The following is a 20,764-nucleotide window of genomic DNA, read 5'->3' on the forward strand; positions in this document are numbered from 1 at the left end:
GACTGACGCGGGTACAAGATCAAAAAGTAAGAATCAAGCTGTCTGAATGAGACTTGACAACACTGACAGTAATTTTGAAGCATTGCACAGTAGAAATTCATCTTTTTCTACTGTTACAATAGCTTGTACCTGTACTGATGACAAGCTTGTGCAGTCTGGACAGAACGCCAGGGCCCTTTCCCAGTAAGGTCAAGGTGTACTCAGTCTGTGGGGGCAGATCCTCAAACCGGAAGGACCGAGCTGAGCCAGGAAGGACTTTTTTGAAGGCTTTTTCATTTTCTGTTGGTTTTATTATTGTTTTGCTTTGGATTCTTGGGGCATGAGTTACAAGGCTTTCAGGCACTCTGTTCTCATCTTCAGTACCTACATTTTTGGAAATGGTGTCCCTGTTAGGCGTACGATTCTCCTTCTCTTCTTCCCTGCCTCCCTCTTTGCCAGAATCTTGGTAATCATGTACTTTTTCTTTTGGCTCCATGTCCTCCTCTTTTCTGGCTTCTTTTCTCGTCACAACAAAGTTTTTGTACTTGCCTTCAGGTGAGTCCCATATCAATGTGAATCCATCAGTGGTCTGGTTTGTGACTCCCACAAAGTCCAAAGGTTCCCTTAAGACTCCAGACGAAGAAAGATCTGACGTAGGATTTGTCTGCTTAGTTTTACTTTCAAATGTTTTTGGGTTCTCACTCTTTTGGCTACCCCCGGTGTAGTGTCTAATGTGGGTGTGATGCTGTGCTGGAATAGTTTTTGCTGCTGGTTGTCTTGTTGGAAATGTGACTGAGCTGGAGGGTCTTGAATTTGGGAAAAGTTGTTTTGTTGGTCTGTCTTGAATTCTAGTCTCATTGCTTTTGCCAGGATTTCCTCTCTCATTTATTTCTTGCAGCTGTGAATCAGTACCGCTAATATCTTCTTCTCTTGCCACAGCTCTGTCTCCAGTTCCTAGATTCTCAGTCTGTGATCGGACATTGGTTTGACCATCTATCTGGTCAGCTGCAGTATCTTGATCTCCTTCTCTAATTGGAATTTGATGCGTAGGGTGTTGGACATTCTGGCGTGTTAATATGCTTCTCAGCTGGCCAGTTTGATTTCCAGTGCTGCCTGCATTTACCTCTTTGTTTGGGAAATACTTGCGAGGAGGATAGTTATACGGACGTTGAGGTAATCTTTGGGTTCCGTTTTTTAAACGTCTGTGATATACTTGGCGAGGGATATAGCCCAGTTTGGTATTTGGGCGATGGGAGGTGGGCATTCCTCTTCCTCTGAGTGTCCGATTAAACTCAGTGGCTGAGCTTGTGGAGGAGATTCTTGTCCCAATTCCACCATCATCTGCATCTCTCACAGGCCCTTTGGGAAGAAGAGGGGCTGACGTAGCTGTTAAATCATTGGAAACCACCTGCTCTTTGCGTGGCTCTGTTTCACGGTTCAAAGGTCCAATACGACGAGTTTGATTCTGAAAAGGTCCCCCTTTTAGAAAACGGCATTTCTTGAATGGAGGACAGCGATTTGCTATTCTTTGTCTTTCTATTTGCACATTTTTTTGGTTTTGCTCAATTTCAGATAAGTCAGGTGTAGCTGTCCCATTTTTCAACCCACTTGTATCCTTCACTGGTACACTTGCCTTAACAGAGGATGATTCCTCAGAAGTAGAAATAGATGGTAAAGACAACAGTTCGCTCGTGGGCCGATGTTTGTTCTCTGCTGTCATTTCAGGACTAAGGTTTATACGATGGGAGGGGAGACGAAATCTAGAATTTATATGGGTTTTGTTCTGAAAAGGTCCAAACTTTGTGTATGGACGGCGTCTGATTCCATATTTAGGAGTGTTGATTCGTGGTACCCCACCTTCTCTGAAGGGTGGTGGTTTTCTGTCTGTGGGTGGTGCAGGCTCAGAGATACTTCTGCTGCTTTCACTTAGCTCATTGGTTGAATGTGAATCAAATTTATCAGCTCTGGAAGGGGATGATGATGTTGTTGGAAGGGACAATGATGTGGATGGAGGTGGTGATGGTAATGATGAAGGTGATGATATAATTAAATACATTTGCGAGGATGATGATCCTGCTGTTGATGCATCCAAACCAGGTGAAGGTGGGGATGGTGAGGATAAAGGTAATGGTGATGGTGATGCAGCTGGAGAGTGTGATGTCTTTGAGGCTGATGAATGCGATGATGATTGTGACTCTGAGGATGTTGGAGAGGATGAGAGCGATGGCAGTGGCTTCAGTCCTCTTAAAATCTGTTTCCCTATTATGTCTGCATTGACGGAGAGGTTTGATGGTTTTGACAGGTGAACAGAAAATGTTGAGATGTTCATACTTTCAAAAGTGTCTTTCAAGAGTTTATGTAAAGGATCTGGTTTATAATCAAGGTCTGGCTTTGCAGAAAGTGGTGAACCCAGATCTGGACTTAATGTTTTCTCTACCATGCCAGCCTCAGCCCCTCTACACCCATTGCCTCTATCTTTTAAGGGGAGTCTCAAATGTGTCACTTTGATTTTATTTATACATTTCTTCTCTTGGCTTTGAACGGTCCCAGTGTCACTTCCATGGACTGCAATGCCAACATGTGGTGGCCCTTTTAAGTCAACAGCAGCCGTTGATTCCTTGGAGCTACTTTGGATCTTTGTTTCTGAATGTGTTCCAGGCAGCATAGCTTTATTTTTATCAACTCTGTCAGAGCTGGATGCCTCTATGCTTGGGTCTGACACAGACTGTCTGATGATGGGGACACCTGGTTTAAGGTTTTTCTTCTCCATGACTTTTTTAAAAGGTCTCCTTCTGGGCACAACTCTTGTTGCATTGAAATGCAATTGCTTCCTTGGCAATATGGACTTTCCAATGGGTTTGGAGCTGGTGCCATTTATTGAAAACATTTTATTGACCACAGGTTTAGTTCTGGCAATTATTATAGGAGCTGAGGAGTCTTTGTCCTGGACATCAGAGTTAGCCTTGCTCACATCTTCTGTCTTCTCACGCTGGTCAAATATTTGTCCCTGAGCTGATGGGTTCAAGTCTTGGTGTATGCTGCTAACATCTTGGGTAGGTGCTAGGGAAGCCTGGATGGTCAAAGTGGACTCTTTGGAAATATATGGAGGGGAAGCTGGCGTGGGAAATCTTGGTAATATCCTTCCTAAGGATGTAAAGGGAGTGAGTATTTGGATTAAGTGTTAAGATCATCATAATATGCCCTTAATACTGAAGAGGTCACACCTAACAAAGAAAGAAAAGCAGGGTTGAAACCTGATTTACAACAGTTTGCCAGCCAGAGCAAACAAATAACTCAACTCAGCAGCATCCATGTTCAACCTGCAAGGAGATAATCATAATGTCATTATTGTTTTCCTTGGACAAACCTGGTGTTTGTATCACTGTTGAGAAAGAAATATATCGACTGAGGTTAGAGGCAGATAAAAGAATGTTTTCTTCTTGAGGGTCGGGGGAGGACATCGACTAACGTGTTTTATATGACGTAATTCATTGAATGATGAGGTGTCGGGACACAAAGGCTCACTTAGCCGAACAAAAGCTGTTATGGCCCGAGCATAGCCTGGAAAAGAAATGTTTGAACAACTCCGACCTGGATTCTTTTCCTTTTATTTCTCTCTCTTATCAAATTTCTAACTTTTTACTCAGCAGTGAGTTATTTTAGACTAACTTTGGGGTGATAAGTAACCAGAGGCTCTTATTAAAGTCAGACATAACAAAGGTTAGTGAAGCCTGAAGCTGAGGATTTTATCTTGGCTTTTTGTAAACAGACAGCACAACAGAAACGGTGAACACTCGTATGGTTGCACAGAGTCACATGTGGTCATGCATGCCCTGCTTTAGCTTGTTTTTTGACTGTAAAGTTGCAAACATCAAACATCATACTGTACTTTATTAAATTAAGAGTAGAATCCAATCAGGCCAAGTATCATTTTCTGAGACTTTAACCTGACTTATTTTCCTTAAACTATAAGAGAATCCTCCTTTTGTCCTTTAGAAAGCTGTAAGGTAGCTCTGCATGGACTTTACTGTTCAGACCAGGAACCTGATATATACACTTCATAGTTCTAACTAACATTGTTGACCACATATTTCATAGAAAGTGCTTAACAAGCGGTAACCTTCAGTGCCAGTAAAAGCAGAGTTCCCCCAACATCCATTTGATTCTTGCTCTGACACTAAAATGCCCAAATTTACAACAGAAGTAAACATGTTTATAGCACAATACAAAAATTAGGTTTGATCTCTATAGATAGTTTATTTCATTCCGACAAGAAGCTGCTAGCTGTTAGCTTTCTGCTCGGCTGCAGTGCGGCTAAATGGAGCCACTGAACTGGACCTCTCGAATGCTGTTGGAGACTTGTGGAGCATTTTTAATGTAATTATCTGATAAATATGTTTGGCTTATTGTGAGACTGTACTAAACATTGTAATTGCTATTAAATGTAGTAGCCGACCAGCCAAGAATTTAATTCCTTTTATGTTATTATTTAGCTCCTTAGCACTAATTAGCAAGTATCTGACAGTTTATGGATGCAGCTTACAAACAAAGCTAGTGAGCATTAGCTAAATGTGATTTAAATAAGGTCAAAGTTGAGGCTATCTCCATTTTCTACATACAGTCAATGGTGTGCGCTAAGAAAAGTGACTTCCAGGACGTTAACCTGAGTGGAAGCCAGCTGTGATTGGTTCTACTCACCAGGGGCTACCTGGGTGGTCTCCGGAGCGCTCCGGCTCGCGCCTTTCTCTGCCACGAGCAGGATGTCATACAAACGCCCCGCCTCCAGCTGCTGGATCTGTGCGGAGTTCTGGTCAGCTGGGATGGTCATTTCTTGACGCCTCCCTGCTCCATCATTGGGTGTTATGGTGAGACGGTACCTGTCAATCTCCCCCACTGTCGGCTCCCATTGGACTACCGCAGACGAGGACGACATCTTGACAACTTTGAGGTCGGTGGGACCAGAAATGACTGAAGGTGAAGAAAACAGAGAAGAAAGTCCAGCACACTCAGGTGACTGTTTTCTTCCAGGTAACATGAAGCTGTCTCTCTTTTCCTGTTTACCTCCCTGACTTGGACCAATACATTTCCACTCGGTTTTTGCCTTTTCTAAACTCCTGCAGACTGAATCGTCCTCTTCCTCGCCAGCCACCAGGCAGCTTCTCTGCAGCTGCCACAGATTACATCTCTCACAGGAAGGGCAGCGAGAGTGAAATGTTTAAAGTCTCGCTGCCAGTTTGGTGATTTGAGCTGCTCTCAAGTGCCAGTATGCTAGTCAGAGGCTCCTTTCTGTAACTTCAGACTCTTGTGGGACCAGCGTACAGTTACAGGCATAAGCGTGCGCCGCATTTTCTTTCTGGTTCAGGTATCAGAGTTGAAGAACATGGCTTTTGTCAGGACATCTGCACAGAGTGTGTATTTGGGGAATACTCAGTGTTCTCAGAATTGTTACAACACAAAACTTGACGTGATAAAACGTAGCTACACCCATCACACCTCCTAAACACCATCACAGTATAACTCCTGTAAACCAGCCAAAGAACTAACACTATTAAGGAGGATAATTCAGTGTAGAGTGACTAAGAAGCATACAAGCTATTCAAATTCAGTGTAGTCTGTATGACTTTCCTCATTTTAATGGTTATCTAAGTGTTGAAATCATTTCCATCTGTGGAGGGTGGAAGTGATTGTGGCTTAGATTTTGTAAGAAGACAAAAGCAGAGGAGTTTCTGACAAAGAAGTTAAAAATCCTCACGTGTCATGAATTCAGCGGTGCTCTCGCCTCCTCTCCTGCCATCGATCTCTCCCACGATGCTGACTCTGAAATCCTGACCGGCCGCCAGGCCCGTCTGGGTGTAGGTGGTCAGGCTGCCTTCCACCTGCGCAGTTATCTGCTGGTCGCTCTCCTTCTGTCGGGTCAGGACAGACAGAGAACAGTCAGAAGTTCCACAAACACGCGCTGCAGCAAGGTCTCCCTTCAACACGGTGCTCGTCTGTCATCCCCCGTGTTCCTGCAGAAACAAAGCTTTGCATCCTAAGATGGATTTTGGGCATTTCCATCCTTTAAAATCTTTGTTGTATTTGATGAAATTTGTGTCGTATCGCTTGTCACTGTGCACTGAGGTCTGCTGCAGCACATGGAAGGCTGGGAGGTACCCGAAAAGACCCAAATATTGCAAGTGGAAATAATCTTCTTTTGAAAACAGTGGCCCTGACTGAAGGAAGGTCAGCACAAAAGAACCACGGTGCTGTGTTTCAGTTATTGCTGTCAGGTGGAAGGCTGTACAGCATCTGGCCCACACAACATTTGCCACGGCTGTGACTGAACCCAAAGTGGGATAAGCAGTCTAGATAAGACCCACATGTGTCTGCTATCAAGGTAATGCAGGGCAGCTGCATAGCTGCTTTCACAGGTAAGATTTAGAAACCATCAAGTATATTTGCAGGTCCAGTGAGGTCCATCCTCCAGCATCCTACGACTGGGAAAACAACCGCTGCAGCAGGCCCTGCTCTGGGTCTGCACACACTAACAGTGTGCAAAGACTTTCTTACAGGAACTATTTTTGCTGTGTAAAGTAAGAAAAACACGTCAGAATAAAAATCATTCATATAAATTTATCATATCAATGATTCTTGAAGAGAAAATCCTGTCAGTCAAACATATTTAATGTTTTTCTTTTTTCTTTAATCTAATTAATTTGAAATGCACATTAAAATCACAGTTTAAAGAATTAAAGCAGAGGATCTGCATTGTAGCAAGTCCCCGACCTCAGAGGTTGATCGTCAGTTTAACCAGCTTAGCAAAAACACCCAGTTGGAGCGATGATGATGATGGCGAGAGAGCCTGAGTGGAAACACCGCTCTGTCTGTGGGGCATTCACATTTTATTGTTTTTTCTTTCGTGCTTCCAAAATCAAACTTTACAGAAGCAAATGAGAAACAATCAGGAAACAAATCAGCAACATCGCCGCACGTCTGGAAACTGCTGTTTCTGGTTTGTGCAACATGTCAGGGTCATTCAGGGGAAACTAGTGGGAAGGACGCAACGTAAAGTCTCCGATGCACGAAAAACATCGTTTCACTTTGATCAGCGGCGTCCGTCACCTGTGGACATATCTGCCCCTCCCACTCGTGTGTAACCTTATCGTATTAGGAAAATGAGGTTTGTGATGATTTGGAGTTACAGAAAATGAAGAAATTCAAAGAGCAGATTGTTTGAAAGAGATTCATGAATATTTCCTCTCTGAGGGTCTTTTTTTATCCAACCGTCTCTGATTTAATGTGTGCGAGCGTACAGGAGCTGCTTTTGTTGTTCCACTGAGTTCATCTCAATTCTTTAGATTTGTTGTCGTTTTTATGTATTTGTAACTTTGTCCTGAGGACTGTTTTATAAACCCCTGTGACAGACCTGCCCCGCCCCTCGCCCTGCAGAGTCAGTGTGAGGCCTCAGCATTCATGATCGTGTTTTTTTCACACAGATTCAGACCTTTAAACCTCGTATGCCTTTTCATCCTTCTTACTCAAAGTGAGAGGATGGATCACAACATTAACATCATACTGCAGTAAATATGAGTTGTAACTGGGGGCAGATAAAGTTCCTGTTTCTGCTTCACCTGCTTGGCTGAAGCTCGTCTAACAAAGACACTTCAGTCTCAGCGGGCTGCAGGATTTCAGACGACCCTTTAGGCGACGTCGGCGCAGTGATAAGAAGTGACATCAGTCCACAGCTGAGAGGGAAAATACCCCAAATTAAGAAGTCATTCCCATAATTTCTGTCGTTCATCTTTTCTAATTCAGGCTCTTAAGAGAGAATCGCGTCTCTTTGTGTGTCGGGAGCCTCAAACTGCCCTCCAATTAAAGGCTGCTGGACTTTTAATGCCTGGATACCGTGTTGTAAAGTAAATGGACCACAGCTGGTTGCCATGCTGGTCTCTATGGTGACTTCCTGGCGACGCAGCTCCAGAGGTCATTCTGGATCTGCGTCCACGATCCAAACACGACATCATTAAAACGGAGGCTCCAACAAGTTCACGGTACGCCTAAAACCAGGCCGAGGCTGCGTGGCGTCTCCACGATGACTAAACCAGCCGCACAGCGACTCTGCTTCTTTACGATTTTATGGTTTTCTCCGATATAAAAATACGTCTTTGCTCTGTCCTCTTCTCCGCCTGGGTGTTTCGACGAAGCCTGAACTTTATTCCCATTTAAGTCCCCGAGTAAGAAAAACCTCAGCATCGGTCAGGAAGCAGAATCTCCACAGGTCAGCAGGTCAAAGCGAGCTCGTGTTAAACCATGTGCGGTTTTTTAAACTAACTGTCAGAAATATTTTCCTCACATATTAAAACGTTATTCCAGGCAGGAAGCTCAGCCTGGCAGATCAGCTGATTTCAGTGTGAGCGCCGCCTGCTGTGCAGCTAACAGCCCGTTTCTGTTTCTACTCTAAAAACAATCCTTGTTTCTATTTTTCTAACATGTTTGATAAAGTAAAACTGTTCTCATGAAGTCACACTCATGTCTGCACACACACACACACACACACACACACACACACGCACACACACACACACACACACACACACACACACACACACACACACTCTGGAGCTGTGGGCTGGGGAGTTCCTGTGAAACTGAGTGACCTGCTTGAACTGCAGCGACCGCTGATTTATTCTGAGTTTCAGTTTCTATGATTCATCCACAGAAACCTAAAAAAACAGAAGCCTGCATTTTGGCTCTAACTGAACTTCATGCAGATAAGCAGTCAGAGATCCCAGCTGGGCAGCACTGCTGGTTGTACTGGTGACTGACTCATACTTCCCTCGGACGTGAGGTCACTTCTTGCCACTTAAACGGTCGTCTTGGACTCACAGACTCACGACATAAAAGACACCATTAAAGCTTCAAGCCCACATTCAGTAAATATGAGTTTGCTTTATTTACTGAGCATGTCTCACATCTAAACTGTAAAAAACACTGCTGCTAACTTTGAGCTGCACCTACGACGAGTTAAAGGAGGAAACTTGAAGCATTTCGCCCCGGCCTGGATTTATGTCCGTCTTCAGCACTAAAACTGTTTGGTTAGCTCAGTGTAAGCTGCAGGATTTTCCTGTTCAGATTTGTTTTGCTGCCACAGAGGAAATTAATGAGTGAAAATGAGTTTATGAAGTCAGAAATGAAGCAAGGAGAAAATCCAGACTGAGGAGTGATGTCTGTCTCACGCTCTGGAAATGCTGTCAGTGACGATGGTTCAGTCTCAATGTGGCGGCTACACCGCCTGACGGTGTGCAGGCAGAAGCTACACCACGGATGGGTCCTTGGATCCAGAGCATGTCTGGATTAAGCTGCCATGTGAGAACTTTGTGAACACAGCTTATCTTCCTTTGATATGTATTCATGAAGACTGACTCACCTGCTGGTAAATAATCCTTCCAAAAAATCCACTTCAACTTAATAACCTCTAAGTTGGACCAAGAAGCACCACTGTTCCAGATTTCATGAGTAATCCAGCTCACTGACCAACCAACCAAGTCAACCATGTGACCTGGGTGGAGGTAATAACATCACATTTTCTTGAAAGGAGGAAAACTCAGAAATGGAAACATCTGTCCACGAGTAACGCTTCACCACGCCGTCTTCAGCTGGTTCCTCACAGCTTCACCACATACAGAGCGGTGCTGGAGAGCACCACGGAGGGGCCGGGTGGAGCCGCCGCCCGCAGTGTGCAGAGTCTCAAACCTGTGAAAGTGTTTCCTCGTTCTCAGGCACGCAGCGACCGACTCGCCTGCTGTCATGAAACAGCCTTCATCAACGTAAAGATGAGTGGAAGCGAACAGTCGAGTGTGTGGTTAACGCTGCTGCTCGCTGACGTGCAGACGGAGAAAGATGCTCAACTGTTTTTATTCCTCCTTACAAACAAGATTATGTCGTTCTCCATCGACTGACTGAGTAAACGGCGAGCAGTGAGTTCATAACTCGGCCTAACAATTTCATTCATGCACAGGTGAATCCATTAACACCAGTCTGTTCCTTTTGATTTCCCAGTTTGGAGGATTTTTTTGAATTAAAACTGAAATTTTTGTTGTTGTTTTCGAGCACTCATCTTCCAGCTGAACATCAGCTTTCCCACAGATGGACTCACATTATTCTCAGTTACTCTGTTATGATGCAGAATTAATGACTGTGAGCTGCTCAGCCCCGAGGGCAGAAAGCAAACCCAGACCAGAACCTTCCCCAGCACCAGTTTCCCGGTCCTCCTTCGGCCCCCCTGCTCTGCTTCAGCGAGGATCAAAGGTTGGCTCGTGCAGACACGCTGAACGTCAGCTCATGTTGGCCGAGGCACCTGAACATCACGGTCTGCGGTGAGATCACATACCCTCGCTGTCTCAGCTTTTTCTTTGAGGGGAAAACTAAACAATCTCAAACTAAACTTTCAAATCAAGTAAAATTCAGTGATTCAGACGTGGCTGCCCCAGCGGTGTTTGTCCCAAACAAAGGACCCTCGCTCTGCTCTTTGACCTGCACTTGCACCCGTATGACCGTTCAGTCACTTCTCTGTTTAGAGACGAGCTTTGGAACCACGCTTCCTTGCAAACATCACTCCAGACTTCATGCATCATCCACACCTCCCACACAGCAGCGTGCTTTCAGTTTTCATTTCTTCCTACTGGAGAAACGGTTCCAGAGAAAACAGCGCTGAGACGTCCACATCGCTGCTGTTTCTGTGCGTTTAACTGGAAACAATAACGAGCCAAGCAGCCGTCAGACGGACACTGATCTCTGTGTTTCCTGATGTTCTCGCTGCTGCTGCCGCTGCTTGTTGTGACACGCCGTTATTTACGTGATGTTTATCTCGTGTTTATCCTTCTGGTGAACGGCCGCTGACGGATGTCGTCTCCCTCGCTCTCTGTGTCACAGCTGTGGGTCCACGGTGATGTCATCCCTCTGGCAGTTGCCATGTTTTTGACAGTGTTTACGTGTTTCTGCAGCAACAAGCATCCCACATCTGCATCTTTTTCTCTGGACCTCCAGGAGTTCACCACTCCTCTGTCAGTCCACTCTGCTCACTCGGCTTGTTGTCTACTTCTCGCTGCTTCTCTGACTTTAACGCTTTAAAGCTGACGGCCGTGACACGTACAGAAAACCTCCAGAGTCGGAAAGCTGGAGCCAAATTCTCACAGTGCGACTGCGGCAGCGAGCCATCCAAACCTTTTCTTTGCCTTTCCAAAAATGACACATCTGATCATTTTCTGATCAGATTCCCAAACCAGCAAATGACTTAATGGGCCTGACCATCACAAAAAAGACTCTTTTAATTATTGCTGGGAGTTTTACATGTGACTTTCAAACAGTCAGATATCTGGAGACAGCCCTCTAAGACTCAAGAAAACAAGAAAACAAGCTAACCTTGACCTCTGACCCTTCGATGGTTTCTTTGTTGGTGAACATGTTTGCCACATAGACTGTATATAAAAAATGTAAGTCCTCTTTTTCATAGCTTGAACTTTAATAAATCAGCCACCATCTCACTGCCTTCACATTGTTGTTTTGGAGCTATGTTTGGATGAGAGGCTGAAGTGCTAATTAGCGGCTAATGCTAGCTAGCGCCATGATTCCTGTTAGGCAGCATATAAGCTAGTGCATTAACCTAACCCCCCCATCAAAGTGGTGAAAGTGGTACTGTCCTGCTGTGCACAACATTTATTCATTTATTTCTTCATACTCAGGAAGAAGAAAGCCTTAAACTGAGTCAAAACGCTAATAGCAACAAGCTTGTTAGCAAGCTGTATCAACACAGAGGGAGATAGCAGGCTTTATGAACATTATGCTAGCACAATGAGCTCTATTATTTTTCAGGGGACTTCTTTAAAATGCTTTACCTTCTTTAACAGGACAGACAGAGTTAGGAGGTCCAGTGACTCGAATTAGCTCAAATGAAGCGTAGCAGGCAAAGAAGCACCGCATCCTTCATTGATTTAAAACAGGTGAGCTACAAAACACTTCTGCTCATTTTTAGGATTCTGGTCATTTTTAATCAGTTTCATTTCCTCTGAACGATGAATAAATGAAACCTCCTGTAAATATTTTACATTTTTTCACAAGAAAAAAAAGCAGAGAGAACTTTAAGCTGCCTGATGCCATCTTACTGAGGACAGCTCTGACTCTGAGGCTAACATTTCACCAACACCATAAAATGATGCAAACTTTGGAGACACGACGAGTGAAATGTGCCAGAAACAGCACATGTAACTGCACATATCAGCACCGATGCTTTCTTTGTGTGATAATGACACAAGGAAAAGGTTTTTTACCACCTGATTCACATCAACAAAACGTGGAACAGCAGCAGGTGGTTTACTGGTTTTGCTTAAATTTATGCAGAAATCACTGACATCGAGTTCACTTGGACTTTTATTGGATTGATATTTCGATAAAGGTCAACTGAGCTTTGCCTTTAACGTGCACTTTGCCCTGATGTCTTTCCTCTCTCCTTCTATTCCACTCCTGTTTTCTCTTCCTTCCCCTTTTCCTCGTTCGTTTGTCTCTCTTTGTTTTCCGTCTGTGTTTGGACTCCTTCAGGATAACGTCTCCCCTCTGTGGGTTCGTAAAGACGAACACATGTCGATCTGAAGTTCAGCTCCAGTTTTGTTCCCTCTTTGGCCAAGTCTCCATCATTTCCTCCGCCTATTAACCTCTCTCCATCCATCCATCAATCCATCCTTCCTTTTGTCTCTCTGGTGCTGTTAGTCGTTCCAAACAAAGTCATTACTAAGTCTTAATCCCTCGATGATGTCAGAGCGGGAAGAAAAATTACAGTATGAGGCGATCACTGTAACTGTGTGTGTGGGAAACATGTCTGAGGGGAGGCCAGGACGTGTGTGTGTGTGTGTGTGTGTGTGTTTAATGTAAAGCAGCGACTTCTTTCATCTCAGTGACAGTTTTGATTTTAAGTGATGTAGAAAGAAAGAGTATTTTGGTTTTGCCCCCCCACCTCCCCCTCTCTCCTGCCGCTCCTAAACTCACAAATACCAACGCAATTAGTAATTTTCCCTTCTGTTAGGCCCTCTGCAGCCGATTGATCGCACATGTTTGTGAACAGACTGATGAACATGTGAAGCCCAGGTTACAAAGCATCTCGATACTTCTGTGATTAAAAGGACAATTTAGTGTTTTAAATGATCAGACCCCCGTCAAACCCGTGATACCCATCATGCATCATGTAGCTAATGATCATACATGGAAGGCCTGGCTGCAGGGCATCAGACATCCCACCACCCACACACTCTGAGACAGATGGAGGGAAGCTGTTTTCTATCATGTTTGGCACACAGAGTTTGAACTCCTGGTTTCCTGCAAACAGTTTCCATATAATTCCAGAAAAACTGGTAATTTCATGAAAATTATGATGTTCTCCCATTTCAGTGTTTAGTGCCAGATGGAAACAGAGGAAAGTTTACACTTATTAGATTATGAAATCCTGTATGAGCCAGAATAAGTCACTATATTTTACATATGTGATTGAATTGTTACCTGTTATTTTCAGGTAATAATTCAGTTAAAACAACATGAAAAACACATCAAAACCACATGAATGCAGCCTGCTGTAGCCCTGACTCAGTTTGTCAAACGGTTTCCAGGAAATTTGCATAGAAACAAACACGTTAAAAAAAGACCACGTCCAACATGGACACGGGCTTAAAGGCTGCTGAATGAAGTTAGTTTTTCACAAACATGATTATCCTGTTAGCCGACCTCACAGCGAGCACAGAGAACAGACTCTGCAGTCCTGTGCAAAACTAACTGCACCATAACTCAACACTGCATCAGCAGCAGCAGAACCTCCTGTCGCAGCAGGAACTAAAGTGGTGATTTCCTGTGTGGCTTCTTTGGTCTCTGACGTCGTTGCTGAGGAACTTTGGCCACTTCACTCATTCATGCACAGCATCTCAGTCAGGTTGACCTCTGCACTCTGACAGCAGCTCGATTCTTTCCTTTTTCAGTTCGTCTGTTGGAGATTTGCTGCCGTGCTTGGATCGTTGTCCTGTTGGTGACCCTGTCCAAGCTTTGGCTGTGGGACAGACGGCCTCACATTTGACTCCAGAGTACTTTGGTGAACAGAGGTCTGCTCAAATGGCCCAAATGATTATCCTTCCTCCACCGTGCTGAGTGCTGGTATGAGGTGCTGCTCTGCATTATGGACATCATCTCCACTTTGGTCTCGTCTGTCCAAAGGACATTAATCCAGCTTTCAAAAGCTAATCTGTGCTGCCAAATAAGCCACACCCACTCAGTGTTTTTCTCACTGACCCACAGCAGGTCACTGTGCATGACGTCCTCTCAGAAACAATCACATCCTTATTTCTGGCTCCAAACGCACATTCATGGTCGAAGCATTAAAGTGTCAAACTGTTTCTAAAATGTTGTTCACTTTTACATTTTTGCACGTCCTGTTGTGTCTCTGTCCTCCAACCGTCTTGGCTAACGCAGCTGATTTGCTTCAAACTGAAACACCTTGAACTCATTTGCACAAATTTGCACACTTGGCTGTTACAAGCGAGCAAATGATGTACAGCTTCATCACCAAAGACAAAGCTACGCTACTGCGCCCCCTACAGGCGGTTACATCAGAGGAGTGGGCCGAGGACGTTGTTGCTATGTTGCAGTTTATTTTTGTCCAACGCTTTCAGAGCGGCGCAGGATGATATGATTGTGTTTGTGTTGCTAACACTGTCACTAACGACACTCACGGTCAGCGCTTTAAGGTTCCTGCGAGGGAAGCAAATAAAAGTGCTCAAATGTGGTTTGAGGAGAATCAGCAGGAAATGCAACACATGATTAAAGCAGGAGATGAGGTGTTAGTGTCTTCCACATGGGCTCCGACTGCCAAGCGCATCCGGCTGAGATGGAACGAGTTTGGCTTTAAACGAAAAGCCAAAATGAATTGAACGGAGGGAAAGCAGACGAAATGAAAAAGGAAATCCATCAGCCGGCCGTCCTCCTGCAGCTGCTCTGCTGCAAACATCAGCCCGACATTAACTGATACATAATTACTATTATTCTTTTCACAGGAGAGACAGATGGGTTGTTTCTATATTTAGTGAATGGTTTTTAAAGTCAACAGAATGAAGGTTGGTGAAAATCCCTGCCCTGCCTGGAGGGTCGGTGGTGTCGGTGGTGGGCTGAGCAGCCACTCAGGGGCGACTCCAGGTTTGATTCTGCCCCAGGCCATTTGTTACGTGTCTCCTCCATCTTTCTTTTCTACTGTCAAACTGTCCTGTCATAATTAAAGCCATCTGGATCCATGAGGATGTTTTTTGAACCAAATTAATTTTTAGATGACTCTTCGTGCCTCTGTAATGCCCGAGGTTTAAAGAGAAAGTGCAGATGTTTTGTTGCTCTGATCTGAAATCACACATCTCTGTGTCGTGTCCCAGCTCAGACTAACTCAGTCTGACCAATTCACAACTGATTTTTGAGGTTTTAGAGAGAAACCCCCCAAAATCAAGTCCTTTGAGCCATGATTTGGAGACAGTGGGAAGGAAGAACTCCAACAGAACCAGGATGAGGGAGGGGCGAGCAGCTTTTATTAAAGCCATTCAAAGGCACCTCTAAGAAATATTAGCAACTTATGAAGTTCAAACATGTAAAATTAGTTGCTTAGCAACACTGTGGTGATTTTTTTAAATAATAAAACTTCACAAAACTCTGAGTATTTGCTTCATGATGTGATGTATTAATGATACTGAATACAGTCGTCTTCGTCACTGTAAGTCGTTAACAGTGCGTATTGTACAGCAGGCTGATGAGTTTATGCATGAAGGTTTTTTAAAAGACAGTGAGTGGTTACTGTACAGGTGGATGTGGGACCACCAGTCCACACAGCGCTGATCTGTCCAAACCCGGCAGGATCCTGAGACTCCCACCAAATTTATGTCCCCATCACTTTCCAAATTGAACCCACGCCAGTAACCATGGTTACTGATGTTTATTAAATATTTGCAAATTAAATGGAAAAAAGACGTACACAACAAGTGCATCTAAATCTACTGGCACCTTCCTGATGAGACCTGCTCCCCTGTCACGAGGGGTCACTGCAGTGGGTCCACATCCACCTACTGACATGACCCCAAAACGGCGCGCTGTCTCCAGCTGGAAAGTGAACCAGCAACTGAGCGGATGTGTAAACCCATTTCTTTGTTTAATTTACTTTGAAATTTCAAAATTGTGACTTTCTGGAGATCCTGGGTTTCACTTCCAGTCACGGAAACATGAAAGTGGTGCTTTGCTCTCAAACCTGCGCTCAGCGGACGGAGTCTGCAAAGTTTAACGTCATAAAATCTGCAGTAATTTAGTGTTTATGGAGCCCAGAGATCTCCTCTGGCACTGCAGCCCAACCTCACAGATCATTCTTACAGGTGTTTGTCATGGAAGTGACAGATTGTCCTTCAAAATAAAAGACCAACACAGCGCCCTCACTGACACTTTGGATATCTTCTAAGATTTGCAGACAAACTGTGATTGTTATTATTATTGCAGTCACATAAAGCAGGATTTTTATGGTATGTGTGAAAAGTTTCAGTTCATTTTGAGCTCAGCAGTCACAGTTTTGTGCTTCGGGCTGTGAACGTTGCTCACAACGACGTACCACAGTTTGATATTTCTACCTGCAGACCTCTTTGGAAACTTCACTGAGGATCTTGTAAAGAAACCATCTTTGGACAGTGTGTCCTCCACACTGCTCCACCCTCTCTACATGACCTGGCGAAGGTTGTGACCCCTGGGGTCCTGGATAAGGGGACAGTGAGGACTGGCTCTCCACTGTGGATCTGTTATGTGAATTATGTCTGGAAATATGTGCGTGAGCCGAACAGATTTTTACTGGACTGCCTCGGTGTGGTTCCACAGTGTGAGAGAAAAACAGCAGCTGGCTTCACATTTTATTCACGTTATTAAAAATTTCCTTATTCAGTTTTAAATGGGGCATTTCTGCTTTTCCATATTGGAAACAGAATTGGTCTTAGTCATAGCACAACATGTATATTACTGTACGTATTATATATGCAGTTACAATGGTGGATGCTTCTGTCTAACATGGGCAGAGTTTCAGATCAACAACACAAGAACGTGTGCCCCTCTTTGGGAACATGTAACAGACGTTTCTTTAAGAATGAAGCTTCTGATTTTTCCCTTTTTTGTTGCTTTCAGTTAAACTGATAAATTCAGTTTGTGTGATCTAATGTTGCAGTCTGTGCATGTTTGCCAAAGCACCACTGAAGAGGCAGAGAAGTGAAACTCTTTAAAGTTAAACCTGCTGCGTACCTGGCTGGTGAAGGTGATGTAGTAGGTCTCATACTGGACAGGAGGCGGAGTCCAAACCAAAGCGACTGACGTGTCTGTGATGTCCTGAGTGCTCAGCCGGGAAACACCAGACATGACTGAAAGAGAGAAACACAGACTTAGCTGCACAGTGAGACTCAGGCATGCTAATACCACCGTGTGGCAAAAACACCTGTTCAGCAACATTCCTGCTTTAGTGGAAGCAGCGCTATGCTGACCTCATGTTATAGGATGGAAGCAGCTAGCAGCACAACAGCAACCTCTTCACCTGGTAGATGACCTGGCTTCATCCACCAACACCATGTGCATATTTGCTGTATTTAACTGCATCCCTGACTTGGTGGAAATCCAGGTGTGACGTTTCAGGCTCTTCCGCTCATCAGGTGACAACAAGTGTCTCCCTGCAGTGTAGCAGAGGTTTTACTGGGACAGCTGAAGAAAAATTAACTGAGCAATGGATAATAATAATGGCTGTAATCAGTAACTTGCAGATGGATCACACACAAGTTTCTTTACAGATGAACATCATCGGCCCCACAGTTTAGTCACCTCATCACAAACTTTCCTGTGTTTGACTGTGCAGTCGACACTCGCAAATAATCCCGCAGGTCTTCTTCCTCCTCGTTTTCTCTCTCCTGTGATCGATGCAGTGGAACAAGCGAAGTGTTTGTCCTGCAGCAGGAGGTTTTTTTCTCATCCATCTTACCCAAACCAAAGTGATGCATTTATCAGAGTTTGGCACCAGCCTTAATGAAATCTTAAACCATCAGCTCCCTGGCACCACCACAACAGGACAAACTATTCTATCTGATGTGCAGGTTGAAAATGATACTGCTCCAGTGATGAGGGCTGGTTTTCTCATTAAGGCTCATATCCAGGTCCGTGATTTCGGAGCCACAGCGTGAGCTCAGATGAGGAAGAAGAGGCTGATTTCAGTCTTTGAGGGGAAAATTGAAAAGCAGCAGGAGCTGGCTGAGACCGATCGAGAGCTAGGAGAGGAATCTTCTGGTGACCACAAACAGCACTCAGTGATGTGGAAGTGAAAGAAGCTGCTTGCCAACACATTCACTATAAGTTTACTGAGGCAATAACACATCAGAAATGCTCTTTATTTGTCATGCACTCTAATGTAACTTACATTAATATTACTGTGTGCTTAATGCAATCTACAACAGTGCTGTGTGTCCACTGTAACACTGGAAAATGTCGGGTTACCTTTATAGGTGCATACTATTTTTACTGTACTATTACAGTACAGTATAGAAGTAATCATCAAATACCTAAATGAATACTTCTACATGTTGCTTTTGGAGAAGAAATGGCCACAAAGTTTGACCCCACATGTATGTAACCTCTGCACCACAGCTGTGTTGGCTCCATTTAAAATACAGCAGCTGAATTTTCAGTTTCTTCAGTTGTATTCAGTTGTTTGTCCTTCACAAAGATGTAAAAAAAATCTTTAATGAAAAGAAAGTAACAATACAAAAAAAAGCTCGTCTTATCCAACCTTCTGCTGCTTCTTTCCCATCAGTCTGTTCTTTAGTCAGCTCATGAAAACAGCCCGACGGGCTCAGCAATGACCCCGCCTCATGTCTCCTGTCACTGCTGTGTCTGGATTAACTTTATTTCCTTCCAGAGGGAACGTCGTGACTTTATTTCAAACTTCCTCTGGGATGGTTTAAATCCCTCACACCACAGCAGCACGGCACAAACACAGGCGCAGTAAACAAACCAACACCTACGGCTCATGAAAGCCTCCAACAGTCAAACTGAAAAATCCACCGCTCTTGGAAGGCAGCTACTGAAGTTCAGCGTGCATGTTATACATGGAAAGAAACATTATTTGGCTGAGCGCCTTCACAATAAAAGCTTCCCCATTCTGCAACATTATTCCATCAAACAGTTTCTTCTGCACAAAAATGTCATACTTTAGTCATAAGACTGATGAATGTTTCTTTGTTTGATCTCATCTGCTTTGTGTCTGTGTCTATCAGACTGTGTCCTTTGTGGTTTTATCGCTGCTTTACGTCAACTCTCACTGTTCTGTTTTGCGTGATGGTTCCTTTAAGCTTTATCGATTTCAGCTGCCACAACTTTTTGATGTTTGTTGGGTTTGTGTGTCAATAACTGATTAAACTTATAGCCAAGGGCCATCATGTGGCATGCACATCAACACAAACATACATTTAAAGATAAAAAAAACTAAAATCAAAATTTATCAGAATAAAATGTGCACATTTGAGTGTTTTCAATCAAACACTTAAAGAAATCTAGAAGTGCCTTTTTTATGTTGAGGCAGACATTTCAGTTGTTTTCACTGAGAGCACTTTGTCTCACACTGGGCCAGTAATGGCATCAATATGATGAAGCTCTGACATTCTTTTCAGTACTTAGCATGTCCTACTGCTATGACCGCTAAACAGCAGTGGAGAATAATGAGTATATGATATTTGGAGGAAGCAACAAGTCAGTGTAAAGAACCTGCACTGCAAAGCACCTCAGCTGGAAACAATGCAGCACTTTGTTTTTACAGCTGGTGATATTTCAGTACAGCGATTAGAACATGCTGTAGGTATTACAGGTACTGCACTGCAGTGGTTTGTATCATATCTATCTAATAGACTCCAATTTGTGCATGTAAATGGAGAGTCCTCTTCACACACTAAGGTCAATTATGGTGTTCCACAGGGTTCAGTGCTAGGACCAATTCTGTTTACATTATACATGCTTCCCTTAGGCAGCATCATTAGAAGACATAGCATACATTTTCACTGCTATGCAGATGACACGCAGCTCTATCTGTCCATGAAGCCAGGTAACACACACCAATTAGTTAAACTGCAGGAATGTCTTAAAGACATAAAGACCTGGATGGCCGCTAACTTTCTGCTTCTTAATTCAGATCAAACTGAGGTTATTGTACTCGGCCCTGAAAATCTTAGAAATATGGTATCTAAGCAGATTCTTACTCTGGATGGCATTACCTTGGCCTCCAGTAACACTGTGAGGAACCTTGGAGTCATTTTTGACCAGGACATGTCCTTCAACGCACATATTAAACAAATATGTAAGACTGCTTTCTTCCATTTGCGCAACATCTCTAAAGTTAGAAATATCCTGTCTCAGAGTGATGCTGAAAAACTAGTTCATGCATTTATTACTTCCAGGCTGGACTACTGTAATTCATTATTATCAGGATGTCCTAAAAACTCGCTGAAAAGTCTTCAGTTAATCCAACATGCTGCAGCAAGAGTCCTGACAGGGACTAGAAAGAGAGAGCATATTTCTCCTGTTTTGGCTTCCCTTCATTGGCTTCCTGTTAAATCCAGGATTCAAAATCCTGCTCCTCACATACAAGGTCTTAAATAATCAGGCCCCATCTTATCTTAATGACCTTGTAGTACCATATCACCCTATTAGAGCACTTCGCTCTCACACTGCAGGCCTACTTGTT

General features: G+C 43.8%; 1 protein-coding gene across 5 annotated transcripts in view; it reads right to left on the reverse strand.

Annotated features, from left to right (window-relative positions):
• The window catches only part of LOC100705113 (tenascin), a 39,524-nt gene that overhangs the window by 7,652 nt on the left and 11,108 nt on the right, over positions 1–20,764 (reverse strand). For 4 of the 5 annotated variants that reach the window (XM_019350470.2, XM_025902022.1, XM_025902023.1 and 1 more), the window contains 4 exons: positions 17,293–17,408; positions 5,732–5,885; positions 4,678–4,947; positions 130–3,123 (listed from right to left, as the gene is read on the reverse strand). In XM_019350470.2, the coding sequence (XP_019206015.1) occupies positions 130–3,123; positions 4,678–4,947; positions 5,732–5,885; positions 17,293–17,408 (3,534 nt within the window). The remainder of the gene's footprint in view (positions 1–129; positions 3,124–4,677; positions 4,948–5,731; positions 5,886–17,292; positions 17,409–20,764) is intronic. The other variant, XM_025902025.1, reaches the window with a different exon arrangement.

Source organism: Oreochromis niloticus, linkage group LG22 (assembly GCF_001858045.2).
Source record: "Oreochromis niloticus isolate F11D_XX linkage group LG22, O_niloticus_UMD_NMBU, whole genome shotgun sequence".
Classification (NCBI taxonomy): domain Eukaryota; kingdom Metazoa; phylum Chordata; class Actinopteri; order Cichliformes; family Cichlidae; genus Oreochromis; species Oreochromis niloticus.